This window comes from Phlebotomus argentipes, unplaced genomic scaffold, assembly GCF_947086385.1.
Source record: "Phlebotomus argentipes unplaced genomic scaffold, Phlebotomus argentipes genome assembly scaffold_4, whole genome shotgun sequence".
Classification (NCBI taxonomy): domain Eukaryota; kingdom Metazoa; phylum Arthropoda; class Insecta; order Diptera; family Psychodidae; genus Phlebotomus; species Phlebotomus argentipes.
In genome coordinates this window covers 9,687,657-9,713,871 of record NW_026776174.1, presented here as the reverse complement: position 1 = coordinate 9,713,871, position 26,215 = coordinate 9,687,657, and the positions used below count along the sequence as shown (strand labels likewise).

The 26,215-nt window shown below is 42.7% G+C and overlaps 15 protein-coding genes across 20 annotated transcripts; 11 read left to right on the top strand and 4 right to left on the bottom strand.

Moving 5' to 3' along the window:
- The first annotated feature begins 15 nt into the window (after positions 1–15).
- On the top strand, positions 16–10,924 carry LOC132258455 (uncharacterized). Its single transcript, XM_059755782.1, has 15 exons — positions 16–122; positions 181–364; positions 428–1,560; positions 1,628–2,672; positions 3,978–4,196; positions 4,314–4,493; positions 4,560–5,456; positions 5,521–5,610; positions 6,223–6,297; positions 6,395–6,589; positions 8,642–8,939; positions 8,992–9,203; positions 9,287–9,348; positions 9,621–9,861; positions 9,951–10,924. Exons 1-15 carry the CDS (start codon positions 43–45, stop codon positions 10,911–10,913), a joined length of 5,874 nt encoding a protein of 1,957 aa, XP_059611765.1. The 5' UTR covers positions 16–42; the 3' UTR covers positions 10,914–10,924.
- LOC132258600 (mannosyl-oligosaccharide alpha-1,2-mannosidase IA-like) lies at positions 2,909–5,805 on the top strand. The gene is made up of 5 exons (XM_059755975.1): positions 2,909–4,196; positions 4,314–4,493; positions 4,560–4,773; positions 4,831–5,456; positions 5,521–5,805. Exons 1-5 carry the CDS (start codon positions 3,978–3,980, stop codon positions 5,662–5,664), a joined length of 1,383 nt encoding a protein of 460 aa, XP_059611958.1. The 5' UTR covers positions 2,909–3,977; the 3' UTR covers positions 5,665–5,805.
- Positions 5,842–7,110, bottom strand: LOC132258603 (androgen-induced gene 1 protein-like). Its single transcript, XM_059755978.1, has 3 exons — positions 6,875–7,110; positions 6,582–6,802; positions 5,842–6,517 (listed from the first exon to the last, which is right to left on the bottom strand). The coding sequence occupies exons 1-3, from the start codon at positions 7,037–7,039 to the stop codon at positions 6,190–6,192; spliced, it is 714 nt and encodes a 237-aa protein (XP_059611961.1). The 5' UTR covers positions 7,040–7,110; the 3' UTR covers positions 5,842–6,189.
- Positions 7,605–9,485, top strand: LOC132258604 (adenylate kinase isoenzyme 1). 5 transcript variants are annotated; one of them, XM_059755980.1, is made up of 5 exons: positions 7,633–7,730; positions 8,275–8,358; positions 8,642–8,939; positions 8,992–9,203; positions 9,287–9,485. In XM_059755980.1, exons 1-5 carry the CDS (start codon positions 7,728–7,730, stop codon positions 9,365–9,367), a joined length of 678 nt encoding a protein of 225 aa, XP_059611963.1. In that variant the 5' UTR covers positions 7,633–7,727; the 3' UTR covers positions 9,368–9,485. The 5 variants fall into 5 exon arrangements, with proteins under 5 accessions (XP_059611966.1, XP_059611963.1, XP_059611964.1 ...); XM_059755981.1 differs by lacking the exon at positions 7,633–7,730 and adding an exon at positions 7,940–8,074 and having other exon boundaries at positions 8,139–8,358; XM_059755979.1 differs by lacking the exon at positions 7,633–7,730 and adding an exon at positions 8,183–8,214.
- A 112-nt stretch (positions 10,925–11,036) lies between the features above and the next one.
- On the bottom strand, positions 11,037–12,361 carry LOC132258601 (thioredoxin domain-containing protein). The gene is made up of 4 exons (XM_059755976.1): positions 12,095–12,361; positions 11,986–12,032; positions 11,306–11,918; positions 11,037–11,235 (listed from the first exon to the last, which is right to left on the bottom strand). The coding sequence occupies exons 1-4, from the start codon at positions 12,271–12,273 to the stop codon at positions 11,037–11,039; spliced, it is 1,038 nt and encodes a 345-aa protein (XP_059611959.1). The 5' UTR covers positions 12,274–12,361.
- On the bottom strand, positions 12,355–13,521 carry LOC132258602 (electron transfer flavoprotein subunit beta). The gene is made up of 3 exons (XM_059755977.1): positions 13,348–13,521; positions 12,689–13,228; positions 12,355–12,625 (listed from the first exon to the last, which is right to left on the bottom strand). The coding sequence occupies exons 1-3, from the start codon at positions 13,396–13,398 to the stop codon at positions 12,452–12,454; spliced, it is 765 nt and encodes a 254-aa protein (XP_059611960.1). The 5' UTR covers positions 13,399–13,521; the 3' UTR covers positions 12,355–12,451.
- Positions 13,522–15,051: 1,530 nt separating this feature from the next.
- On the top strand, positions 15,052–15,862 carry LOC132258129 (uncharacterized). Its single transcript, XM_059755254.1, has 2 exons — positions 15,052–15,304; positions 15,379–15,862. Exons 1-2 carry the CDS (start codon positions 15,178–15,180, stop codon positions 15,666–15,668), a joined length of 417 nt encoding a protein of 138 aa, XP_059611237.1. The 5' UTR covers positions 15,052–15,177; the 3' UTR covers positions 15,669–15,862.
- A 64-nt stretch (positions 15,863–15,926) lies between these two features.
- Positions 15,927–16,787, top strand: LOC132258606 (uncharacterized). The gene is made up of 2 exons (XM_059755984.1): positions 15,927–16,224; positions 16,285–16,787. Exons 1-2 carry the CDS (start codon positions 16,041–16,043, stop codon positions 16,623–16,625), a joined length of 525 nt encoding a protein of 174 aa, XP_059611967.1. The 5' UTR covers positions 15,927–16,040; the 3' UTR covers positions 16,626–16,787.
- Positions 16,788–17,114: 327 nt separating this feature from the next.
- On the top strand, positions 17,115–17,727 carry LOC132258454 (uncharacterized). Its single transcript, XM_059755781.1, has 2 exons — positions 17,115–17,371; positions 17,426–17,727. Exons 1-2 carry the CDS (start codon positions 17,206–17,208, stop codon positions 17,725–17,727), a joined length of 468 nt encoding a protein of 155 aa, XP_059611764.1. The 5' UTR covers positions 17,115–17,205.
- Positions 17,728–17,973: 246 nt separating this feature from the next.
- On the top strand, positions 17,974–18,487 carry LOC132258453 (uncharacterized). Its single transcript, XM_059755780.1, has 2 exons — positions 17,974–18,206; positions 18,264–18,487. Exons 1-2 carry the CDS (start codon positions 17,999–18,001, stop codon positions 18,485–18,487), a joined length of 432 nt encoding a protein of 143 aa, XP_059611763.1. The 5' UTR covers positions 17,974–17,998.
- A 601-nt stretch (positions 18,488–19,088) lies between these two features.
- LOC132258167 (uncharacterized) lies at positions 19,089–20,083 on the top strand. Its single transcript, XM_059755308.1, has 2 exons — positions 19,089–19,347; positions 19,414–20,083. The coding sequence occupies exons 1-2, from the start codon at positions 19,161–19,163 to the stop codon at positions 19,686–19,688; spliced, it is 462 nt and encodes a 153-aa protein (XP_059611291.1). The 5' UTR covers positions 19,089–19,160; the 3' UTR covers positions 19,689–20,083.
- An 86-nt stretch (positions 20,084–20,169) lies between these two features.
- Positions 20,170–21,098, top strand: LOC132258305 (uncharacterized). Its single transcript, XM_059755567.1, has 2 exons — positions 20,170–20,379; positions 20,446–21,098. Exons 1-2 carry the CDS (start codon positions 20,202–20,204, stop codon positions 20,880–20,882), a joined length of 615 nt encoding a protein of 204 aa, XP_059611550.1. The 5' UTR covers positions 20,170–20,201; the 3' UTR covers positions 20,883–21,098.
- A 13-nt stretch (positions 21,099–21,111) lies between these two features.
- On the top strand, positions 21,112–22,901 carry LOC132258307 (uncharacterized). Its single transcript, XM_059755568.1, has 3 exons — positions 21,112–21,439; positions 21,500–22,353; positions 22,408–22,901. Exons 2-3 carry the CDS (start codon positions 22,200–22,202, stop codon positions 22,740–22,742), a joined length of 489 nt encoding a protein of 162 aa, XP_059611551.1. The 5' UTR covers positions 21,112–21,439; positions 21,500–22,199; the 3' UTR covers positions 22,743–22,901.
- A 97-nt stretch (positions 22,902–22,998) lies between these two features.
- LOC132258308 (uncharacterized) lies at positions 22,999–24,654 on the top strand. 2 transcript variants are annotated; one of them, XM_059755570.1, is made up of 4 exons: positions 22,999–23,218; positions 23,278–24,022; positions 24,085–24,190; positions 24,250–24,654. In XM_059755570.1, exons 2-4 carry the CDS (start codon positions 23,896–23,898, stop codon positions 24,377–24,379), a joined length of 363 nt encoding a protein of 120 aa, XP_059611553.1. In that variant the 5' UTR covers positions 22,999–23,218; positions 23,278–23,895; the 3' UTR covers positions 24,380–24,654. The 2 variants fall into 2 exon arrangements, with proteins under 2 accessions (XP_059611553.1, XP_059611552.1); XM_059755569.1 differs by having other exon boundaries at positions 23,278–24,190.
- A 39-nt stretch (positions 24,655–24,693) lies between these two features.
- LOC132257619 (glutathione S-transferase D7) lies at positions 24,694–26,081 on the bottom strand. The gene is made up of 3 exons (XM_059754602.1): positions 25,741–26,081; positions 25,076–25,427; positions 24,694–25,016 (listed from the first exon to the last, which is right to left on the bottom strand). The coding sequence occupies exons 2-3, from the start codon at positions 25,415–25,417 to the stop codon at positions 24,705–24,707; spliced, it is 654 nt and encodes a 217-aa protein (XP_059610585.1). The 5' UTR covers positions 25,418–25,427; positions 25,741–26,081; the 3' UTR covers positions 24,694–24,704.
- Positions 26,082–26,215: the final 134 nt, after the last annotated feature.

The window sequence follows — 26,215 nt, the reverse complement described above, 5'->3', positions numbered from 1 at the left end:
AGCTAAGATTGAGGAAAAAACAAGGGCCAGGACGGGAGAGAGATGAGGTGCTGTGTTCCTGGATGCACGAGTGCAAACCTGCACTGGGGAGGAGTGAAAATGAGACATTACAGCTTCTTCAGGTGAGCTCGAAGGGGTTCCTAGAGTCGGATGCAGTATCTCAATGACGTCTGTTTGCAGGTTTCCCGTTGATGTGAAGGAGGCAAAAGAATGGCGGGAAATTCTCAAAGTGAAGGAGGTACCGGGAGTGTCTCAAAAGATTTGCGAGAAGCACTTTGAGCCGAAGTATCTCGAGGCGTTGCCCGGGAACAAGAAGAGACTGGACTGGAGGGCAGTTCCCATGCCAGCTGAACATGTGAAAAATGTAAGAAAACAGACTGGTGAATGCCTTTGAAGGGAATCTCTTATATGTACAATCTAATTGCAGGACATCTGTGCTGGTCAGATTGTGGACAAGCCAAAGAGAAAAGCGCCAGATGTGAAGAGTGAATTCTTCAAGGTTCTACAAGAGTATAAAAGGGCGAAAGAGAAGTACTTCAATCTCTTGGGCATTCCAAAGGAGTTTGAAGATGATTTCGACGATGCGGAGTACTTTGGCATTCACTATGATGGTCTCCCCTGGTGGGCGCGTCCCGTTGTGCAGCCATCCTCGGATGAGGATGTCCAGATGAAGAATGAAGATGAGAATGCACACAAGAAACTGTGCCAAATGTGTGGAAAATTGGAGGTGAACCACGATCTGCACATGCTTTTGTTCCATCCTCCGGAAATTAAGGCGGACATAGAAGTTGAGGAGGTTCAGATTCAAGATGGTCAGCAGATTGTATTTGAAGAATTGGAACAGGATATTGATGAGCCTATGGACACTGATTTCCCCGCAAATGACTATGATGATGATGATGATGATGCTGATGTGACTCCAGTTAAGCAAAATGCTCCGGATGAGAAAAGCGAATCAGGTCAGAAATACATGTGCAGTTGCTTCAAGATTTTGCCCAGTATCAACGCTCTTGTGGATCATATCTCGAAGGCGCGCGACTCCTATCCAGCCCAAATGCACAATCTCGAGTGCACAAACTGCCAGTCGCAATTTAAGGATTTGGGCCTCTTCAAGCGGCACATTGACGCCGATGGCACGCTGTGCTTCAAGTCAGCCAACCTGGTGGCATTCGCTGAGCCGCTCGCGGTGAAGAGGGTGAAGGCAGCGAGACTGAGGGCACTAAATCATGGCGTGAGGGCCTCGAAGCTGAAGGAGTGCGGAGGCTGCGGAATGATGTTTCCCCTCGGACAGAGTTTCATGGAGCACCAGAGAACTGTGCATGGCATTGAGTCGGCGGATGAGTTGGTCAACTATTTGATGGAACCGACAGACTTCAGCAAATTGGACGAGCAGTATTCGAAGGAAATTGAGCATGAGGAGAAGTACAGAGAGAAAGTCAAGTATTTTAGAGAAATGGACATCCCTAGGGAGTTTATGCATGACTTTGACGATCCAGAGGAGTATGGCCATCATGAGGGACTTCCATGGTGGGCGATGCCTGTGAAAATTGAGGAGCATTCGTGAGTATTTCCTAGAAAGCTTCATATATTAAAATACGCTGACTCTTTTCTCTCCTTTATGTCGCAGGGAAACACGGAAGAAGTCGATGCTGCGAAAGATGGTGACTAGGAAGACGAGGAGCAAAGACATTGAGAGCGCAGGAGTGGATGAGAATGCAGAGGATGACGATAATGATGAGGATTCGTCATTCCGGTACGTACAGAGGGACAGAAAGGATCTCTGCCAGTACTGCGGTCATATTCGCGCTCACATCAATAAACATATCAACCTGAGGCACCTGTGCAAGGACAAGCCGTGTGATGACTGCGGCCAGCCGATCAGTTTGATGAAGGAGCACACGTGCATCGGCTATCCGCGGCGCAGGAACAAATATAATTGCACATGCGGAGAGGGCTTTAAGCTGATTGAGACTCTTCACGCCCACGTCAATGTGGAGAATGGAAGAGGCCGCGGGATCCACAGATTCAAGTGTGGCAAGTGCAATGAGAGTTACGACAACAAGACGGACTTTGACAACCATGTTCTGACTCATGCTGGTATTTACCAGTGTGACTTATGCAAGAAGACCTACCAGACCTCGTCTTCGCTGAAGGCTCACTTGAAGATTCACACGGAGGAGCGCAAGTATCCGTGTGAGATCTGTGGGCAGAGGTTCAAGAAGAAAATATACGCCGAAAACCACCTCGAGTTGGTGCATCGTCAGGTGCCAGTGCCGTGCCCACACTGCTTTGGCATGTTCAAGCCCGGATTGTCGCTCAACAATCACATACAGCGACAGCACTTGAATCGGCGCGACTACGTGTGCGATATTTGCCAGAAGTCGTTCAACTCACTCGGGGCGCTGAAGTATCACCTTACGATCCACACGGGCGAGCGACCGCATCCATGTCCCTTCTGCCATCAGGCGTTCAAGACCAACAAGGACTTGCGACGGCACTACGCCAATCACAAGGATCTGACCATCAAGTGCCCGATGTGCAAGAACCACTTCCTCAATGAGGAGGAGCTCAAGGAGCACTGCAACCGGTATCACCGCGGAGGCACCGACTCGCGAGAGCAAGTGATTGAGCAGATTGACTACATTACTGAGGAGATTGTGGATGATATGGCTTAAGGTGAGGATTCCCATTCTCATGACAACTCATCTTAATGTGTTGTTTATCCTTGGTTTTTTAGAGAGTACAATAAACTTTAAGATGCAAAGTTTGGAAACTGAAAATGATAACTTTTTAATCCATCTTTGTTGTCTTGCGTGTAAAAAGAAAGAAACTGTAGTTCAATTGTGAAGGTATTTGCGATCTCCCTTCACCAATTCTGTTTATTGCGTCATTTTCTTGATCTTGGTAATGAGATCCTCCTCTTTAAAGTGCGTCACAGCAAGTTGTCTCAAATATCACTAAAAACAGTGAGAAACTACTGTTCGTCAGAACACCACGTCATCCAGTTTGTGGCTAAGAAGTGTTGTACCTGTGCAAGAGATTTTACAGAATTTGTACGAAGAAATCTTAACAGAGTTATCAGGAGATGTGCTGATTTTATCGGCGGAAGTTTCCCACAATTTCTCCACGAACTTTCCTGCTTTCTGGTCGTTTGCTCGCATATCATGAGTGTTTTTGCAAAAATAACATGATAATTGATATTGACCTCATTCACCTCTCTCGCGTGCGCTCCAAAAAATACATGACATTTGCACTCACCCCTGAAAATCATCTCATACTTCTATCAACTGAACAAGCACTTATTCTTACTCACAATCAAATCTGATAGCATCTTTCAAACTTATTTAAAAAAAAACAACATCATTTAGGCTCCGATAAGAAATAGTCGTGTGATCTCGCTACAGAGTGATGAATAACGTGAATATATTGGCGAAGTTTATGCTAATCTGTTAGCGCATTTTCTTGGGCAAATTTAAGTGGATCACACTGTGTGTTCAGTGTTTCTTATTCAATTTCCCGATGTATTGTGATTTTTATGCTCGCTAATTGATAAGACGAGATGAAACATACGAGGAGAGTTCAATGCGTTGCGAGGATTTGTGGCAAACGGTCGGTGTGTAATTTTACTTAAATATTTCCACACATTTTCCTTTATGTTCTGACTGTGAGAGTGGCGCAATGGGAAAATACGAAACTGTTGGTGTTCTTGGTGCATTTATGATGGTGGCAATGACCGGTGTAACGCTCACAAATAAATTTCACCAAACATCTGACAATAATACTTACGAAAGTGCAATAAATAAGGACAATGAAGAAGATTTCACGAGCACACAATTTGTGCCACTTCAATTGGATTTTCAGGATCAAACAGAGAGTTTAACCAACGATGAGAAAGCTGATTATGTAAAAGAAGTATAAATAGATTTTTCCTTATCAAATCGCAGTGTTGTTGAGGGAAGAAAGTGTTGATTTTTCAGATGATGCTTCACGCTTGGAAGAATTACAAGCAATTCGCTTGGGGTAGAAATGAATTGCGGCCAATCACGCAGAGTCCGCACACGAATGGTGTTTTTGGAAACTCCAATGTTGGTCTCACCATCATCGACAGTCTGAGTACGCTGCATATTATGGAGCTTTATGAGGAATTTGAAGAGGGAAAACGGTGGCTGAGGCAGAGATTCTCCCTTCATAATATTGTGAGTTCTCAACAGTTATTTTTTTTACACATTTTAGTGAACAATTAATGGGAATTCTAGTGAAGTGCGTGCGTTTACTGATTAGAATTCAAATAGTAACGATGTTTCAATGTTCAGGCTGCAGATGTTTCAGTATTTGAGATAAATATTCGCCTTGTGGGTGGATTATTGTCCTGCTACGCCTTGACTGGAGATCCGCTGTTCAAGGAGAAAGCTGTTCATGTGGCTGATAAGCTGTTGCCGGCATTTCGAACACCAACAGGAATTCCCCTGGCAATGGTTAATCTTAAAACTGGGGTAATTATAAACTCTGCACCTTCACAATTACAATAGCATCTCGGCAATGTAATTTTAATATTTCAGATGGCCAAAAATTATGCCTGGGCGAGTGGAAGCAGCAGTATATTGTCAGAATTGGGTACATTCCATTTAGAATTCACATATCTCAGTGATATCACAGGGAATCGTATTTATCGCGACTCTGTAATGAATATTCGTCGAATTCTCAACAAATTGGAGAAACCTGGAGGACTTTATCCACTCTATCTCAATCCGAGGACTGGAAACTGGGGCCTCTGTAAGAAATGCAAGTTTCCTCCAAGTGTGAAAAGGGATTTAACAATGAATCTTCCAGATCACATGTCGCTGGGAGCTTTAGGGGACAGCTTCTACGAGTACCTGCTGAAAGCCTGGATTCAATCTGCTGGTGAGGACGAAGAAGCTCGTCTGATGTTCGACGAAGCAATGCCGCCAATCATTGAGCAAATGATCAGGACATCTCCAAGTGGTTTGACTTACGTGTCGGATATGAAATTCGGACGACTGGAGCACAAAATGGATCACTTGGCATGCTTCGCCGGAGGACTTTTCGGTCTTGCCTCACAAACGCTCGCCAATGAGTGGTCGACAAAGTACATGGAAGTTGCCGAAGGACTCACAAACACCTGTCACGAGAGTTACGTGCGAACGTCCACAAAATTGGGCCCAGAAGCGTTCAGATTCATTGACGGTGTTGAAGCTGAAGCCGTGAAATACACAGAGAAGTACTACATTTTGCGACCAGAAGTGATTGAGAGTTACTTCATCATGTGGCGCTTGACGCACCAGCAAAAGTACAGAGATTGGGGCTGGGAAGCTGTTCAGGCGCTCGAGAAGCACTGTCGAACTGCACATGGGTATTCTGGAATCAAGGATGTCTATGCAAAGGCGCCGCTAAAGGATGATGTGCAGCAGAGTTTCTTCCTTGCGGAAACGTTAAAAGTATAATTTGATGCGGATAAATATCCTGGAGAAATCTTATCAATTTGATCTCTTGTTCTTTCAGTATCTTTATCTGCTGTTCACAGACGATTCGGTCATGTCACTAGAAAAGTGGGTATTCAATACAGAAGCTCATCCACTACCCATAAAAGGAGTAAATCCACTTTACAGAGCAGCTGCTGTGACACCTAGTTTACATTTAAATTAGCACAGAAAACAGTTTTTAGCTTAATAATTTTATTATAGATTAAGCAATAATGTAAAAAAGAACCTAAAAACAATCTTTATAAGGTCGTCAAATGATTTCTGGGCAAATAAATTCCAGAAAGACTGAATTTACCAACAAAAAGTAGTGTATTTCTGCACTTTTCCAAAAGTTGCTATTAAAAGACGATGAATGTGATGATGTTTTTGTTTTATTCTGTCTCAAATTCAATCTACAGATTGATGTGAAATTGAGTGGTTAATTGTAAAATTATTCAATTCTTCAAACCTTCACTAAAATGCTATTTAATACCAATGCCAGCGTCCGAGACATAGCATTGATATTGTCCTACTTAAGAGACACTAATTATTGTGACAAACATATTTTCCTTCCGTGATAATAAAAATAAAATAATAGCGCAGTAAGGCAAAACACCTACTATCACCAAACGTACGTATATGATGTAATTTCAGCATTGTTCTGGAGTTGTGATGAGTATGCATGTTTTGTTTACTAGCTCTCGTGATGTTACTTTGCTTTGGTCATTTTCAATTTCTTCAGCTCTTTGGTCCAGATTGCATTGTTCAGAAACTCACCGAGGATGTAAAGCGCTCCGGTCATGCCAATGACAACGATGTAGAAGACGACGCGCATAGGGAATGAGAGAACTTCGAGGATTGGATACACCCAAACGCCGGAATAATGATGAATTACGTGAATCCAAACTAAGTAGGCGACCATGAAGATGATAAGGCCGAGCATGCCCTCGCGGCGTGCTGGATACTTGCGGAATGACATGAAGAGTTCGATCACAATGCAGATGAAGATGTTGGTGTGCAGTACGTGGTTGAGCCATCTGCAAGAGGATCAGTTGCGGTGTTTAGTGGACATTTTTGGAGCGAGAATAAAGATGAACTCACGTTGGAACGTAATCGTCCAGGAATTTGGGGAAAACCAGCTCCCGGTCGATGGCCATGAGACTCCAAAAGGTGGTGCTCACTGTGGCGGCAAGAGGGAAGGCCAGTGAGATCATTACATAATCCTTCACCCTGCGGATGAGTGGCAATTTCGTGTGGGAGACTTTGTTGGAGCCCACCAAGTCATTGAGGAGAGCAATGGTGTAGTAAACAGCCTGGCATATCTGTGCGGGTGCGGAGAATTATTATCATTCAATGGGATGAAAATACAAACAACACATTTCATTCATACTCACTGCATTGAGGAAGGTGAGGTATTTGAATTTCCCCCCAATGGCTCTCGCCATTGGGTGTTGATCCACGGGAATCTTTACAAAATTGTACTCATATTGAATGGCAAACCAGAACATTGCAGTTGCAATGATGTGGAAAAGGAGTCTCACTGAATTCGACACGGCCATTCTTTGCGTATGATTTCTTATTGCATAAGAAGTGGAATACTTTACAGAAGATAGGCAGCAGATAAACCAAATACCTGTTTCACTTTTACTACAATATCATATTGTTGATAAAATTAAATTACAAAATCTACGATAATGGATCAGGTTATGTTGCTATGTCAAATTTACGGTAATCTTAAAAGCCCATTAACTGTTATACCTAAACCGTCCGTTACATATCAAATGATAAAAGCTTTTATTCTTTCTTTGATTATAATTAATTCCAAATTTCATCATTTAACTACTGAAAGAGAAATGCCATAATGTGATGTTGAAGGTGAAGAGCATAGATACATTTACCGATATCTATAAATAACTACTAAATGCTCATAATGTTTATCTCGCCTGTCTTCGATCCCTTTTATGCTCTTCCGCACGTTCCGCGCCATAAATAATGCCAGGAGAAAAGCATTTATTCAAAAACATGTTATACTATTGATTATTATCCTTATTCACCATCGAGGACTTTCACCATTTGGAGGAAAAATGTCAATATTCATATGTGCGTGCATGCATAATATATACATTCCCCATTTCCATTGAAGCACCGTCGCTTGCCTAGAAGTCACATTGTTGCTGCGACCTGATATGGGATTTTAGTTCGTTTCATCACATCGACGGCCTAGCAAGAGCACCAAAGTGTTGAAAAATGGTAAGAATATCTTATTATTTAGCAACATAGAGGAGGGAAAAACATATCAATTCAGTAATCTGAGTGATTCTAAATGAGAAAACTTTTGTGTATCAACTCAATTACATAATTTTCTGCTTGATACAGTGAAATTTATGTGGAACAATAAATGTTTTTCGTGGTTATTTTTAAACACCCGAAAAACTGTCGTGAGTCAAAATCTTCTCAATGTTTTATTAGTAGAAAAAGACAACTCACGTTGAAAAGGTGCCGGGAGAGTTGCTCGGGGTGAAAATATACAAATCTATAGGACTATTGAGCTTTCAAATTTCCTTGTGATTCTGTGGAATAGCACAATAGTGATGGTGGGTGAAGGCAGCTTTTATCATGCAATCAATAACTCTTCTTGACTCCTTCTTCTCTTCTCAGATGTGGGAAACTCGAAACTCTAATATTCCACTTGCTCTAACCAAAGGCAGAATTTATGGTTTTCTCTCTGTATTGCGTTAGTTGTTGAAAGAAGTAACATTGAATGACAAAGAAGAAATTATGTTGTTAATTGCAGTTGTTTGCGTTGCATCAAATGAAAATGGAACAAGAGGCTAAAGAGGCCCAGAAATCCGTTCAACCTAATTCCTCATCGGGAAATGTTAGTTTTTTTTTGTAAGAAAGGTGTTTTGCTTAGAAGCTTTTAAAACATTGCCTTGCGAGGGTGTGCTAAAACGAAGTTTTATTTACACACAGTGGCGCAGCAAATGTTCTTCATGGGCTTTTTCTAAATGTATCACATATTTCTGGCATATTTACTACGCCACTGATATTGAGTAATCTCTGTGATTTTTTTAACCATTGCTTAAAGTTAATAATAAAAACATTTCGTAGTTTGAGATCGAGCGAAATGCATAGTAATTCTTCCCTTCACTTTGCAACAGGGCAAGGAGTTCAAGGTTCCTGTTGTGTGGATCCTGGGTGGTCCGGGATCGGGCAAAGGAACGCAGTGTGACAAAATAGTGGCTAAATATGGGTTCAGTCACTTCAGCACGGGAGATCTCCTGCGCGAGGAAGTGGCTTCGGGATCGGATCTCGGCAAAGAGCTCTCGGCGCTGATGCAGCGCGGTGATTTGGTGCAGAACGAGCACGTTCTGGCCCTGCTGGAGAAGGCCATGCTCAAAGTGGCCGACTCGACGGTGGGCTACCTGATCGACGGATACCCTCGGGAGAAGGCTCAAGGTTTGATCTCGCAATCTCTCACGCGCAATCATACATGATCACAATTCTGCAGGAGCTGCATTTGAGCAAGCCATCGCTCCAGTGGATCTGATTCTATATTTGGAATGCGCAGAGGACACAATGGTACAACGGATTCTATTTCGTGCCTCGCAAAGTGCTCAAGTTCGAGCTGATGACAACGAAGCTACGATTAAGAATCGCATTCATATTTTCCACACCAACACCGAGGAAATTCTATCGCAATACGGAGAGAAAGTGAAGCGGGTATTTATATTTTTTTCACCCACAATCGCTATGCGGTTAATTTTGTAAATTCACAAACATCCCAAACATCTCATGCTTTGCAGCTACCGGCTGATCGCCCTATTGAGGAGATTTTTGCCGACGTCTCCAAGCACTTGGACGAGTTGTTGGCGGCGAAAAAATGAAAAGGATCCTCAAAAGGATGTACACAGCAACGTTGACTTCAATTTTCATCTCTTCACGAATTAAATTATAGACAATTTGATCGAGTTATGTTAAATAAATTTAAAAATGTTATTTGAACAGATGTGTTTTCTCCATATCAAGGAATCACGTGGGAAGTGTTTATCTTGTTTATATACTTCATCATTTCTCCCATTTTTCCCTCCCCAGAATTCCTCTTTTCGTACTCATCATTATTTGAGTGTAGAGCTGTTGAATTCGCCGGGACAGGTGGCGCAGCAGTCGCAAAGCATTCGAGTGGCTCATCTGGCTGAATGCCACTCAATGGTGGGAAGACTTTCCCAAAACAGTGCGAAAAGTTGCCAAAACGGGGGCTGAAATGTTGAAAACTGTTGGCAAATATGAGACAGACGACAAAGTGATTGTATTTAAAGTTAGAACCAAAAAGGAGCCCGCGTGCATCAACATAATCGACTCCTCAGACAACTTCACTGAGGTTAGAATCCTTTGGACGCCCTTCACGGAAGAGTTTTAGAGTCTAATTCCATGCTTACCTATTTCTCATTTCCCTTTTCTCTGTTGCAGGAATTTACAATTGTACCTGTGGATTCGGCCCTGGAGATCTGTGAGGAGTATGCCGAGAGGAAGTGGGATAAAGGCGTGAAGCGCAGACTGAACAAAGTCTCTGAAGTTCCCGGATCACAGATAAATGAAACCTCTCAAGTCCCAACAGACACATCCAAGAGCTCCAGGTCAAAGCCGAGGCGCATGCAGACATGCGAGATCTGCGGAAAGCACATGAGGCATCGTCATGTGTGCAATCTCAAGCTGTACGGATGCACTTGTGGCGTGGCCTTTGCCCTCAAAGGGGAAATCGACGCGCACGTGAGGGAGTTTGGACACGACAACACTCCTCACTCTCTCCAGTGTCGTCGGTGTCCAGCGCTGCTGAACAGCTCCGATGACTTCGACAGCCACCTTGTGGCTGTGCACAGGATGTACATCTGCCTTCTGTGCTACAAGCAATTCTCCACGGAGGAGCGCCTGAAGCAGCACCTGGACACCCATGCAAACCGCCAGGTGATCAAGTGCAGCGTCTGCTTCGTGGAATTGGCTTCGCGCGAGAGCCTCAATCGCCACATGAAGTGCATTCACTTGTTTGAGGCGAAAATCACATGTTCCTTCTGCTGCACCAGCTTCATCACCAAGGACGACCTACGGTTCCATGTGGAGTCAGTCCACGAGGACCGCAGCGACTACGTGTGCACCGTGTGTGGAAATATGTTCGACCAGGAAGACACTTTGGCACGCCACATGGCCACTCACACCGAACCTAGACCATTTAAGTGTGCCTTCTGCCAGGAGAGCTTCAGGCTGCCCAGGGACTTGCGCAAACACAACTCAGCGCACCGGGAATACATGCTGAGATGCTCGTCCTGTGACTCATGCCATCTCAATCAGCAGGAGCTGAGTCTCCATCTAAAGCGTCACCCCAGTCATAGGAAAGTGCCTCCAGTGCCTGGGAGTTCTTCCTCTTCATCCAAATAAATTCTCTGGTAAGTCTCTTATCCTTTATTTCTCCTGGCCATTGACGCTGTTGATGTCTTCGTGTCAACCCATCCCCAGTCTGATGAGGAAGAGAATTGTGAAAAAGACCAGGAGACAAATCACTCATTTAGCCTTCTTCCTCTTCTGTTGCTGCGTCTTGGATTTCTTATTCTTGAAGAACAGCGCCAACAGGGCGCACAGGAATGTCAAACCGAATCCCACGGTGATGAATAGCACCAGATATGGATACTCATTCATTGCCTTCTCGGCGAATTTAACACTTTTCTGCACGACTTGCACACCCAAATCCACAAGATTGTCACTGAAAAAGCGAAAGAAAGAGAAGCTTAAGTATGGATTGGGAAGTTATTTCATCTCTCAGAGATTCTTACAAGGGCGATTGTGGCACTGGAACTTTGTGTGGCGTCGCATTCTTGTACCAGTCTTGGGCGAAGGTCACCAGAGACTTCACGTCGAACTTCTTAATCTCGTATTTGTAGTATTTTCCCTGGCGGATGAAGATGAACTCCGGCACTCGTTGGATGTTGAAGCGACGAGCGGTGCTGCTGCCAAGAGCGCCTTTGTTCACTCTGGCCACGTTTAGGCGGGTTTTGAGCGTGGCTCCCACGGCCTCCCACACGGCATTCAATCGCTGGCAGTCCACGCATTCGGGCGAGTAGAACATGATGAACCAGTCGCCCGTGGTGGCTCCACTCGAGGCCTGAGTGAGGTGCTCGAACGTGTCGTCTGAGAGCTCCTTTACGGACGGATCTTTGTTGTGCTGGAAGAGCTGCAAGATGGAGTCCTCGTTGAGGGGACCATCGTACAAGAGGGGGATTCCATGGCGGAAGAAAACCAGAGCTGGCTCCTTTGAGGGACTGTAGAGGCGCACCAGCTGACTATTGACTGCCTTCACCACCACAGCGTCCAGTGATTGCTGAAGATCCTCTCGGAGGATTGTCGTCAATCTCTCATAAGTACCGCATGGCTCACAGTCTTTCTTGGCTGCAAGACAATGAAAGGAGCGTTGAGGAAAATGTCTGAGACGTTGAGAACAAATAAACACACTCACTGAACAAAACCACAAGGAAGGATTCATCTTTGATGAGACTAACAAGACTGTGGGGAAGATAATATGTTCAGACAAAGATTTCAATGCTCACGTGGTAAGTTGAACTTACTCCTCGTCGCTGACCAGCTCGAGGTCCACGGAAAATGCCAATGGAAGCAGGAAAAGAAGGAAAACCAAGGACTTCATTGTCTCTGAGCGACACGCCGGCAAACTGTTGCTTGACACCTCGACTGTTATACTGTCATACGGTAAAAAAAAATCATCAATGAATGAGATTTCCCTCCTCATGTTACTGCTGATGAATTAATGATTTCAGTTTATTTGCTTGAGGAAAATTTTCAAGATGTAATCAACCAGTGAAAGGCAAAGTTTCAAATCCAATAGAAAATATTATTAACTTCCACTCTTTAAATGCACAAATTCTGGGGAGGGACTGCCAATTGAAGTGCTCCTGGAAACCTTTGCTCTATTTAACATGACCGCCTTCCTTCAGCTTTCCGATGAGGGTGTCCACATCAGGCAGAATGGATCCAGCCTGGCGCACTGGCGGATCCTCCACGGAGATTACCTCAATTCGAGCCGTTGTGTCAACTCCCAAGTCCTTGGGAGTCACTTTCTTGATGGGCTTCTTTTTGGCTTTCTGCTCGGCAAAGGAGAAACAACATTACAGTAACTTTCAATGTGTTTGGAGAGGAAATCTCACCATAATGTTCGGAAGAGTGGCGTATCTTGGCGTGTTGAGGCGAAGATCGGCGCTAATCACAGCTGGAACTTTGCACTTGATAGTTTCCAGACCGCCGTCAATTTCACGGGTGACCGTGAGACCATCGCCAGTCTTCTCCACCTTCGAGGCGAAGGTGGCTTGGGGCCAGTCCAGCTGGGCAGCGGTCATCTGGGCCGTCTGGTTGGCATCATCATCGATGGCTTGCTTGCCGAGGATCACGAGATCCACCTTCTCGTCCTGGGCCAGCTTTGCCAAGATCTTGGACACGTGGAGCGGCTGCAAGAGCTCGTATTCCGGACCAGCGACTTCCACGTGAATGCCGCGATCGACGCCCATTGCCAGGGCCGTGCGAATGACTTCCTGCGACTGAGCCGGGCCCACGGAGACGGCAATGATTTCCGATGCGATCTTCTTCTCCTTCATCTTCACGGCCTCCTCCACGGCAATCTCATCGAAGGGATTCATCGAGTGCTTCACACCCTCCGTCACGACGCCCAGCTTGTCCGGCTTCACGCGGATCTGCAAGGTTTAATCAATGAGTGATTGTGTAACAGTTCTCGCAAGGTTATCATGACTTCTCTCCCGGGCAGAAGGGCGCAAATCCCATCTTCTATCCTCCCTATTTCCACTGTATTTACCTTCACGGCGTAGTCGATGACACGCTTCACTCCAACTAGAACCTTCGACATGATGCAGAGATGGTCAGGAAATAACTCTAAATTCACGGAGATGAGAGCAAGTCTCAGCAAGTCCAAAGATCTCACACAAATTTCCCCTTATCCGACCTTCATTGACAGCTGCCACAGCTGCTCAGCTGTTATCCCAGTTATCTCAGGCAATATTGCAAAAACGTTTCGCGCGAATTTTCTAATATTATTCTGCACAAATGGAATCAAAAATGAGTATTGTGGTGTTCTTCTGCACGACAATATTCGCTTTGATTGTGATATGTGTATTTTGTGCATTCTGGTGGATTTTTATTAGGTCGAAGGATCATTCTGAGGTTCCCTGTCGAAGTGAGGTCCTTTTCTCCAATTTTCTTTTATAATTGTGACAGGAAGACTATGTATTTTGCAGATAATATTGTGGTCACACCTTCGAGTCACTCATCCTTGAGCCAAACTACTTCCGGACAATTTCACTCCCTCGGAAGGAGAGAATTGGATCATTCCTTTGGACTCAGAGTTGAAGTTCATGGCGTACCTGAAAGGAGTCCAAGAAGTCCTACTTCACCATTGCCTCCAGAAGCTACACTTTCTCCTATCGGCGATGTAGATCCACCTTCTTATGAGGAAGTAATGAGAAATGAAACCAATCACGATTTGACTAATAAGAAATAGTTTTACTGTAAATGTTTACCACCTTAACAGCCTTAACATAAAATTAACTCAGGGAATTTGCCTCATATTATCAGATATAAATTTTTTCTATATTTATTTAATTTATTCGTATTTTTTTTTTATTTAAAAAATATTTATAATAAATAGTACAAGATGCAAAAAAATGTTTTTAAATTAGCAAAATATATTTTTTGTTGATTCTTTTAGTGAGGAATTTCTCCTTATCCAGCATGGGGAATGTTTGAAATGACAATTTGTCGAATGTTCAGTATCGCACAAAAGCCAAAGGAAAAGTAATTGGTTTTATACACCGCAAATGGAGGGTTCCGCTATCGTTTTGGTTATGCTAGTCTGTATGATTGTGTTTGTATTGTGTATGTTGTATTTTCTGTACAAAGTGTCCAATAAGTGCATAGAACTCTTCTCCTCATCCAGTCAGACTCCAAATCGTGGTGAGTTTTCATTATTTTCCCACAATTTTGTGCCTAATGGGAAATCCCCTTTGTAGCCACAACGGAGATCAATTCTCCTCCATGCAATATGCGTACACAACACAGGCAAACTGATCCTGACGAGTGTGATGAGTATAATTTCACCAGGAGGAGAGAAATTGAAGGCGTTCCTGTTGATTTCACGAGGGAAGTCCGCAGAGTGCCTCAAGTGATCTCCAGACCAACAGCTCCTTCTGAATCTCCATCTTCCCCAACCAACGATGTCAATCCTCCCTCCTATGATGAAGTCATGAGGAATGAGAAGTACTACAATGCAAAGTAGTCCTGCATGATAATACTCTAGCGATTGCCTTGAAAAAACTCAGGATGCTAATCTACCTCTTTGTATGTGATTTGGCAACGTATGCTAAATGTTTCTACTTTTCTTTAATGAAAAGTATTTTATATAATATTTACGAATGTACATATTAAATGGAATTTGATTAAATATGTTTTTTGTCAAAAGATTCATTCATGTTTCAGTTCACCAATCAGCTGTTTTGCCAAAAAAAATCCCCTCTTTTTTCATTATCCAAGCTTGCTGACAGACTTCAGTTTTTTATGCGTTTGGAAGATGAGAGAATGAATACGCATTCAATATATATTTTTAGGCAGATTTTGCATAATAAATGGCAAAATGGGTAATGTTACAGTTTTTATTCTGTTTATATTTGTTGTTATCGGTTGTATAATCTATATTCTGTGTAAATCTTGTGACACATCTGGAGAAGATTCGGATGATTCTGAGGAGCCAATTCATCGCTGTGAGTTTTCTTTTCAATATGCTTTTTGGAATCCCGCAGAATTCTGGCACTCATTCAATAATTTTAATCGGCAGCGAACCTTATTATTACATCCTCTGGTCACATCCCTCTCAGGGAGACTGGCGCCGAGAACCTACAACCAAGAGGACCTCCTCCTATAGGTTTCACAGCTGCAGTGCGTGGTTCAGCGAATATTCCCGACGATGAGGAGAACCCAAGGCCTACTCCAGTATTTAATGCAACTGCACCTCCGGAATCTCCATCTTCGCCGGACGACATGAGCCCACCCTCTTATGAAGCAGTTATGCGAAACGAAGCTCTTTACAAGTTTCCGGATAAATCGCCTAATCCGCCAATGAAATAGTCGAATTTATTACCAATATTTTACTTCATTCATAAAATATTACACACGCATAGCTTAAAAACTATGCTGAAAACTACCTCATTTCGATACAAAAGCCAACAGAAAACATACAACCATATTTTCAAATACAATTCTTGTATATATTTATGATGTTCATATTAAAAAATATAATATTATACCTTTACTATATATTTGTACTCATTGTTATTCATCCAGAGGGTCAAGTAGATAATTTCGTCTGATTTTGGATCTGGTGGATAACTAAGCAATTGAGCAACAATCCGAATGTCAAAACACCGTGTTTTCATATTCTCTAAAATATTTTTTTCACGGGTTTTATAGGAAGTGTGGGGTGGGTAGAAAGTAACCGCAATGGATTTTGAACTATCTTTTGAGGAAGTTGCGTTAGGTGCAGCCCGTTTAGTCTTATTTATTATATTTTGCTGTGTTTCTGTCTGTATTTGGATGTGCATAAAAAGATGCAAATCTCAAAAACAAACAACACTGACTACACATATTGAGCATTGGAATAGGCACTCAGGGCACTCATCTCGCAGTAATAAATGAACCACAAGTGTTTTAGCATAATTACACTGAAATTGGTTTTTTTTTACAGATGATGATGTCAATTCGCCTTACCGCATCAGAGATATTCCACTCATAGAAGCCGAATCTGAGGAATTTAATTCTATCAGTGCAGATGACCGCAGAGATACAGAATTTCGTCGTCCTATTGGATTTACGGAAGCAGTAGTGGAACCCTCTGCTCCATATCCTGTGGAGAATCTCATGCCCGAGCCCGCAGAGTCTGTAAGACCAACAGCGCCTCCTGGGGAAATTCTTGATACTTCGCCCGCGCAAGATGATAATCCACCGTCTTATGAAGAAGTCATGAGAAGTGAAACTGTCTGCGATCAGTCAGCTGGGGCAACCGAGGAATCGAATTGTGTCGAATAGATTTAAACCATGACTTATATTACGTCCTGAACTACCTCAGCCCATTTACAGGGGATTATTCGAAGTACAACTACATATAATATATAATGTAGAAATTTTGGACGATTTATTGCTTACGTACGATTTTTGTATGTTATATGAATGTGCCTATAATAATAAACATTAAGCAGAGCTGTAATTGTTTATTTAATGTTCCGGGCATTTTAAGAGAATTATACCATAATTTTTATTATTCCCGCCAGTGCAAAACTAATAGAGAGACTAGAACCTAAACGAAGAAATCAAAACAATTTCTCTTCCATTGTAGATTTCACAATTCATCAGAATCGTGAAGCTCTTTACACTAAATTTATGAAACCTGTTCTTCTAAAATTGATAAAGAGGACAAAGAGTAATTTTTTAGAAGTTAATTGATGGTTTAGGTTCTGGGATCTTCCAAACTCACCAACACATTTCGGCAGCATGAGATAACTGAGCAACTGTCATTTACCGCAGGTTCTGTTGATAGGAATTAATCGCCTTTTTCATAGAAAAGGAAGTGTGTGAATTTTTGAATTAAAGTGCAAATAAATTGCTCGAAATGGATTTTCTATCATTTGATAAAGTTACAGCCGTCATATTGATAATTCTTGTATGTGTAGGCGGATTTCTCGGTATTGCCTTTTGTATAGAATGTTGGATGGATATAGATGATGAGGATGACGGATTGTTACCGCGCATTAAACGTTGTTGCAGTCAATCTTATGGTAAAGTGAATCTGAGTATGGTTCGGAAAATGAAAAATATATATATTCTTGCAGATGATGAAGGCATTACAGCACTTAATCATCTGAATGAAACGCCTCTTATGCAGCCTGACTCTGGACAGTTCCATTCTCTCAGCCTAAATGGAGAATCCAGCCGTCCTATTGGATTTACCGTGACAGGATCTAATTTGCCTTATCCTCTAGAGAATCGCATGCCCCAGCCCGCAGAATTAGTGAGACCAACAGCTCCTCCTCAGGAAATTCCAGACTCTTCATCTGCGACAGATGCGAATCCACCGTCTTATGACCAAGTCATGAGTAATAAGACTCTCTACGACCATCCAACCAAAGACTAAACTATTTTAATGATACTCGCATATCTACCTCATTTTTTTGAAGTGTTTTAACTATGACTATTTTGGGTTAAACTCATGCGTAACTCAATATTTTGAGTTTAGAATTGAGTATATGTATGTTAAATACATATGTATGGATGTGCCTAATATATAAAATGTTTACAAACAAAGCAGAACAACGAATAGTCTTATCCCCTTTGCGCACGAGAGGGTGGTCTATTGACAGTTGCGTAGTTATCCCAGTTTTTCTCGCGATTTTGCTAAAAGTGAAATGAACGATTTGCTCATGGATTCTTCGGAAAGTGAGAAAAATATAACAATTTTGTGGACGAACTTTGATGCTGCTGAACCAACAGGAACGCCAGAATGGGTCAAAAGAGTCCTTCTATTCATTTTCGTTGGTGTCATTTGCGGCGGTTTATACTACTGCCTGTGCAAAAGGCGCCCCAGAGATTCTAGCAACCAGCCTCACGAACGGAGTGAGTTCTCACTTTAGCTGTAGATGACTTTGTAGTGTAAAAATATCTTACTATCAGCTAACATCGTGGGAAATTCCGGCAATCAGACATCCCCAAGGAGGCGGTTTTTCATCTTAAGAGAGATTCAAATCTATCTACGTCAGAATCCTCAGAATGACCCCATGCCAATGCCATCCATGGTGCCCACTGCGCCTCCGGAACATCCACCTCCGCCCGCAGATGATGCAAAACCACCGTCTTATGAACAAGTCACACAAGTCATGGGAGATAAGAACGGATAAGAGTTTTCATTACAATTAAACTCATGCAATAGTAGTCATCTAGGGCCTCTTCTGAAGCCAGTAAAGCCTCAGTCTAATGTGCTTTATTTTACAATCTACCTCAATTTAAAGACTCTTTCTTAAAAGAGCCGATATTACATGAATGTTTAGAATTGTGATGTATTTATTATATGCAATGTGACAATAAAAAGTGTGCCAATTCACAAAGCATTCTTGCGCATATTCTTCAATCCAGAAAATCGCAATTAATTCCATTTTTCCATTCCCGCCAATCCGTGGGATCCTAGATTTTGCATTTCTACGCCACCTGTCTTATCTGTCAGGCAATTTTATACGCAGCAGACGCAGATCAAAAATAGATATTGTTTTCATTCGCGCAATTTGTGTGAAATGGAAGGTTTTGAAAAATTTGCTTTCATTTTTCTACGAAATACATACATATGTATGTATGAATGTGCCTAATAAATATAATGTGTACAAAATAAAGCAACAAATTCTTTAAGTGATTCGTTTTACAAGAAAAAAAATGCAATTTCAAACTGCGGCAGCTCTCTTGGCAACAGAAAAATCCAGTTTCATCGTTTCATCCCCTTTTACGCATGAGAAGGCGGTCTCTTGACAGTTGCCAATTATCGACCCCAGTTTTGTTCAAAGAAAAGTGAACGATTCGCTCATGTATTGTACGATAATTAAGAAGAATAGAACAATTTATTGGCACGACGTAGACACTGATGAACCAACAGGAAGATCAGATTATGTAAGAAATCTAGTCATCATAATCCTTATTGCCCTTGGCCTCTTTTTATGCTGTCTACGCAAAAAGCGCTCCACAGATTCTATCAATCAGCCTCACGAACGGAGTGAGTTTTAACTGTATTTGTAGTTGTTTTCAAGGTTGTTTTCCACTTAAAATATCTAAATTTCAGCTAACATTGTGGGAAATTCCTGCAATCAGACATCCGCAAGAAGTCAGTATTTTAACTTAAATGAGTTGCAGTCCGACCAACGTCCTATTGGAACTCCTACTACAACACAAGAACAACAAAATCCTCGTTCTCCTCACAATGAACCCATGCGCCCCATGCCAATGCCATCCATGGTGGCCACTGCACCTCCAGAACATCCACCTCCGCCCGCAGATGATGCAAAACCACCGTCTTATGAACAAGTCACACAAGTCATGGGAGATAAGAACGGATAAGAGTCTTCATGACAATTAAACCCATGCAATAGTAGTCATCTAGGGCCTCTACTGAAGCCAGTAAAACCTCAGGCTAATGTGCTTTATTTTACAATCTACCTCAATTTAAAGACTCTTTCTTAAAAGAGCCGATATTACATGAATGTTTAGAATTGTGATGTATTTATTATATGCAATGTGACAATAAAAAGTGTGCCAATTCACAAAGCATTCTTGCGCATATTCTTCAATCCAGAAAATCGGAGGGAAACATCGCAATGAATTCCATTTTTGCATTCCCGCCAATCCGTGGGATCCTAGATTTTGCATTTCCACGCCACCTGTCTTATCTGTCAGGCAATTTTATACTCATGTAACGAAAAAAAAATGCAATTTCAAATTGCGGCAGCTCACTTGGCAACAGAAAAATCCAGTTTCATGAGTTTCATCTCCTTTACGCATGAGAGGGCGGTCTCTTGACAGTTGCGAATTATCGATCCAAGTTTTGCACGAAGTAAAGTGAACGATTCGCTCATGTCTTATTCCATAATTGAGGAGAATATAACAATTTGTTGGCACGACGAAGATGCTGAAGAATCAACACCAACACCGGTAATAACTCTATCCATTTTCATTCTTGCCATTGGCAGCATTATATACTGCCTATGCAAAAGGTGCCGCAGAGGTTCTATGAATCAGCCTGACGAGCGGAGTGAGTTTTCACTTTAGTTGTAGTTGTTTTCAAGGTTGTTTTTCACTTAAAATATCTTACTTTCAGCCAACATTGTGGGAACTTCCGGCAATCAGACATCCGCAAGGAGTCAGTATTTTAACTTAAATGAGTTGAAATCCGACCTTGAATCCGACCTACGTCCTATTGGACCTCCTCTTGAAACGCAAGAACAGCAAAATCCTTCTTTTCCTCTGAATGACCCCATGCCAATGTCTTCAATGGAGCCCACTGTGCCCTCGGAAAATCCACCTCCACTCGCAAATGATACCTTAAATGAGTTGCAATCCGACCAACGTCCTATTGGACCTCCTCCTGAAATGCAAGAACAGCAAAGTACTCCTCATCTGAATGACCTCATGCCAACGACAACTCCTTCAATGGTGCACACTGCGACTCTGGATCGTCCACCTCCGCCCGCAGGTGATGCAAAACCACAGTCTAATGAACAGGTCCAGCAAGTCATGGGAGATAAGAACGGATAAGAGTCTTCATGACAATTAAACCCATGCAATAGTAGTCATCTAGGGCCTCTACTGAAGCCAGTAAAACCTCAGGCTAATGTGCTTTATTTTACAATCTACCTCAATTTAAAGGCTCTTTCTTAAAAGAGCCGATATTACATGAATGTTTGGAATTGTGATGTATTTATTATATGCAATGTGACAATAAAAAGTGTGCCAATTCACAAAACTTTCTAGCGTATATTCTTCAATCCAGAAAATCGGAGGGAAACATCGCAATGAATTCCATTTTTCCATTCCCGCCAATCCGTGGGATCCTAGATTTTGCATTTCTACGCCACCTGTCTTATCTGTCAGGCAATTTTATACGCAGCAGACGCAGAACAAAAATAGATATTATATTTATTCTCGCAATTTGTGTGAAATGGAAGGTTTTGGAAAATTTGCTTTGATTTTCTTAATTTGCATATCCATAATCACCCTTGTCTTGATTTGTCTTCTGTGTTGGCGAAGTGGTACGTCGTCAGAGGACTCTGAGATGACCACGCGACACAGACGCCCTGCTCATTGTAAGCGAGGTAGTGTGAGAAAGTGTGATAGCTAGTGAGCTTTGCGCCAAGAAAATACTTTCCTTGCAGCCAGCGTCGTAAGTACTTCTCAGCACACAAACCTCAGACAGACGGATTCCGTGGAATCTTATCTGCCTCGCTATTCACTCAGGACTTCAGAGTTGGATCGTCCTATTGGCTTTACACCTGAAGCGATGGGAACAAATCCTCCATATCCTGTGGAGAATCTCATGCCCACGCCCGGAAGATCACCAGCCGCGCCATATCCTGTAGAGAATCTGATGCCCATGCCTGCAAAACATCTACCATCCCTGCCGAAATACGATATGAATCCTCCCTCTTATGAGTATGCAGTTGGCTATCCGACTCATTGCAATCTACCACCCAAAAAGTAGTTCTCTCCTAAAGACTCTCGAAAAGACTTGAAATACAACCTAATATAATGTGTTCCTGCCGAGAAAATATCTCCCTTGAAACCCTCAAATACATAGACTTATTTGTTGTGTATTGTCGTGTACCTAACAATGCCAAAGAAGCATAAAAAATGCAATAAATTGTCATAAATGTTTCCTTTAATATCCTTCTATGTTATGTGGATTTTTGGGGTTAAATCATAGGGCCTAGATGTCCTGAAAATCCCACAATTTCCCCTTATCTTGGACTGCTCAGCTGTTATCTCAGTCAATTTCATCTTTGATCTCATCAAAGTTGCAATGCAATTGTTTCGTCGCGCGTTTTTGCGAAGAAATTGCATTAAAAATTAACGTGAATGGAAGTGATTGAGGAAATCCTCCTAATTTTATTCATTTGCTTTATCGCAGTTTCATTTGTCGTTGGTTGTCTTCTGTGTTGGACTTCTGGGAAGTGGTTGGAATGCATACAAGATTCCGAAGTCTCCACACGATCTACAAGACCTCTCTTGGGTGGGTAAATCGAATGTTTCTTATAACTGCGTAATAAATAATGTGTTCTTCTAGCTGACACGGTTAATTCGTCGTCCAGTCACACGAGTCACACATCGCTAGGACAGAGCAATTCCGGAGAGTCTCATTCTTTCAGCGCAAGAAGCACAAGCAGACAAGTGAGTCGTCCTATTGGATTCACTGAAGAAGTGGTCGGATCTCTTCAGCACAACACTGTTTGGAGGCCTAATCCTCCGTATCCTCTGGATAATCTCATGCCTGTGCCAATGAGTCCTGCAGCGTCTCTTGACACGCAATCATTCCCTTCAGGCACATGCACAAGTGACACTGAACCTCCGTCTTATGAACACGTTATGAACAATCAGATTCACTGGTCGTCCAGGAACTAATCCCATTGAGTATTTCTTATTAAATCTCGCTTACCTCAATTTTGTATTCCGACCTCATTTACTGGTCAAATTTCTACTCATGTTAATGTATGCAGTGATATTTTTATACTTTCTTTTGCTGATGGAAATGACAATAAAATTTATAAAATTCTCTGTAAATTTTCTGCACATGTAGCATTACTTCTTGGACTGCGCGGAACCTAAATCACGCCGCCACTGAACTTCTCCTTATCCGACCCGGGAATGACAAATGCTCAGCTGTTATCCACATTTATCTCAGCAGTTGGTCCGCGCAAAAGCTCAGAGAAAATGTGAAAATAGTGGCTTTTCACCTTTCTTTTGATAACCTTTCGCACACAAAATGGACTATTTTGACTCAGTGTTTGTCTGCATTGCCATCTTTTGCTCAATACTCGTCTTCTGCGTTCTGTGCTGCAACTCCGGCAAGGAGGACTCTGAAGTACCCATTCATCACAGTGAGTTTTCTCTGCTTGTCTATGGACTTCAGGACGCTAATGGCTCACTTTTATTGCAGCCGACGTTGTTATCACATCATCTAGTCACGCCGCCCTGAGACGCGAGGGTTCCACGGAATTTCAGCCGCTCAGTGGGAATCTCGAGCGCCCCATCGGCTTTACGGCGGAAGTGCGGGGCATTGACTCCCCCAGACCACCGAATCCTCCGTATCCCATGGATAATCTCATGCCCACACCCGACAGTCACATCCGGGCGCCCTCTGACCACCCACCATCGCCCAGGGATGATATAAATCCACCATCGTACGAGCAAGTTATGAGCAATGAGGCTTACTACCACCATCCATCCAGGAATTAGCCTCTCCGGATGAGACTTCACTTCGGCATCTCTTTGAAAATACTCCGGATGTGTTCTGCAATCTCTTTTCGACGTCCTGACCACAGCCATACGATGAATCTCATCTGATATGCAGGGATAATGTACAGTAACAGCGGTTTTCAGTACTTTTAAATGGAATTATTGTGAATCTCCGTGAGAGTGAGATTTTATTTAGATCATTTTGCGATCGTGTGTGTCGAATTCGATGCGCACGCCGTGACTGACGCAAACTCGTTAAAATAGCACCCATCTCTCTATGACTTTAGTGTTGAGGAGGAGTAAATAGGTGACAGCCAGAATGTCTCTGGGGGATTTCGAGAGATATCTCGCCTTCATCCCTATTTTTTGCATTGTTATGCTCATTTGTGTGCTCGTAGTGCGCTTCTTTCAATACTACATTGCTCCACAATTGATCCTGACTTCGCGTAAGTCGCTCACGAAGGACAATGGACTTTTTGAGAACAAATCTCCTGGATTTTTCTTCCAGAATACGAGCAAGACAGACTGAGGAATCTACAGGGACACCGTTTCGCCCCAAACTATCCGCGATATCCCTCCCAAGGGCTCCACAACAGACCAATTCCTATGGAAGAGTGAGTACAATCGCCCGTGGGTGGATTGCGAAAAGCTCAATATCTCTGCCTCTCGACAGGATCCCTTCCAACACTCCCTATCCCATGCACAATGTCATGCCCATGCCCCAAACAAGTCACCTGCCCCAGAACTCTCGTCTCGTCAACAAGAAGCTCGTGGTTTGCAAGATTTTCCCAAATGAGAATTAGACATTTTCAGTGAAAGAAAAACTGCGCGCGCAAATCATCACAAGATCATCAAGACGAGTGTCAAGTTCTGTGATCTGAACCGGAAGAGATCCACCTAGAACTGGTTTACCTCGAGATTTTCTCAAGGAGGACGCACAATTTTCTATGTTGAAAAGCATTCTAGCGAGACAAATTTTCGATCCTGTGGGACTTTTCTACTAGAATCGTGTAAAATCTCTATATCGTACTGATATTTCTCACATGAAGCATTTAAATAAATTAATTCTAAGCCAATAACAGCAAGAATTAATATATTGCACTTTTCAACTTTAACATTATTCACTCCTTACAGCAACTTCGACCGGAACATCTTGCCCAGAGCATCGGCTCCAGCCTGATTGATCTCATTGTAGCCAAATGGCTCGAGTTTGTCTTTGCAGAGCTGAAACCATGCCCTCACTTTCGGATAGGGGCCCAATTCGAAGTCAAAAGCCTCTATTTGAGAGATCGTCACACAAATTGTGAGGTCGGCGATAGTGAAATCTTCCGTGGCGATCCAAGTGCGACCCTTGAGGATCTCCTCCATCCATCCCAGTGCCTCAGCCAAGCGGGCTTTCTTGGTCTCATCCAGTGGAGCTCCCACGAACATTGTTGGAAACTGAAAAATGAGAGTTCACAAGTGATATTCATCCCCCACGAGGTGGCTTTGTGGCTCACAAAGTAATCTCCAGCGCGCTGATAGAGTGTACCCAAGTCAAACTGGATCCTCTGGTCGACCATTGCTCTCTTCTGCAGATCTTTGGGATATAGCGTGTCGTCCTCCGCATACGCTGACACCAAGTACATAAGGATGACTCGACTCTCCCACAGAACCAGATCGTTGTCCTCCATCGTGGGTATGCAATGCTGGGGATTCATCTGTATAAAGTCTGCTTTCAGTTGCTCCCCATTGAGAACGTTAACTGTCTTGAGATCGAAGTTGATGTCTAGGAGCCTCCCACAGAGCAAAACCACTCGGCAGGGCGGACTCTCGGGTAGATAATAGAGTTTCACGGGCATTTTCACGCCCCTGAAACGGACGAAAGTGGTGTTTAGCGCATGGGAATTCGGCACTTCCCACTTCTAATTCAAAGCAAAGCACGTGGAGTACCAGCGAATCAATAACTGTGATAGCGCTCTTTCCTAACCACCCTCATTAAGTATTCAGTATTGAATGGATTCAATGGGTGAACCATTGAAAATTACCACAACAAAATTGCCAATAGGCATAAAAATTTCATAAGGTCACAAGAGAGAGCGCAAATAATCAGCTAAGCTTTCAGCACTAATTCAGAGAAATCAATAAGAAGGACTCCTCACTCGAGCACTTCCTTCCCACTTACTTAATGGATTCCACGATTTTTTGCTGTACCACAGCAGTTGTCTCAATGCAATTACCCAGTTTTGTAAATTACCGACCGAATCTCTCCAATGGCAAGCTCATGCATTGATTTTGATCCTTAAATCCACTCTCTAAAAGTTTATTAGCAAATGAAACGGATTTGTACAAAATGTGGGAGAAAAATTTATGCGACACGAGGAAAAGAATTCGCTCCGGTTGATATCAAACGACACGCTCCCACGAACTGACGATGGTTGAGTTATAACAAGGAAAAAAATGTTGGCGAATGTTTCCACTATTGTTTCTAATGACAACCGACCAAAATACACAAGACACAAAAATAAGGACTCAATATTGCATCTTAGAATTTCGATCTACCCCATCCACACTTTGCCATGCCGCTCATCACTTTGCTCACCTTATTCATTTACATTCCGCAACTTTAATGCAAGGTCTCATGCGCTCTCAGGACAGGC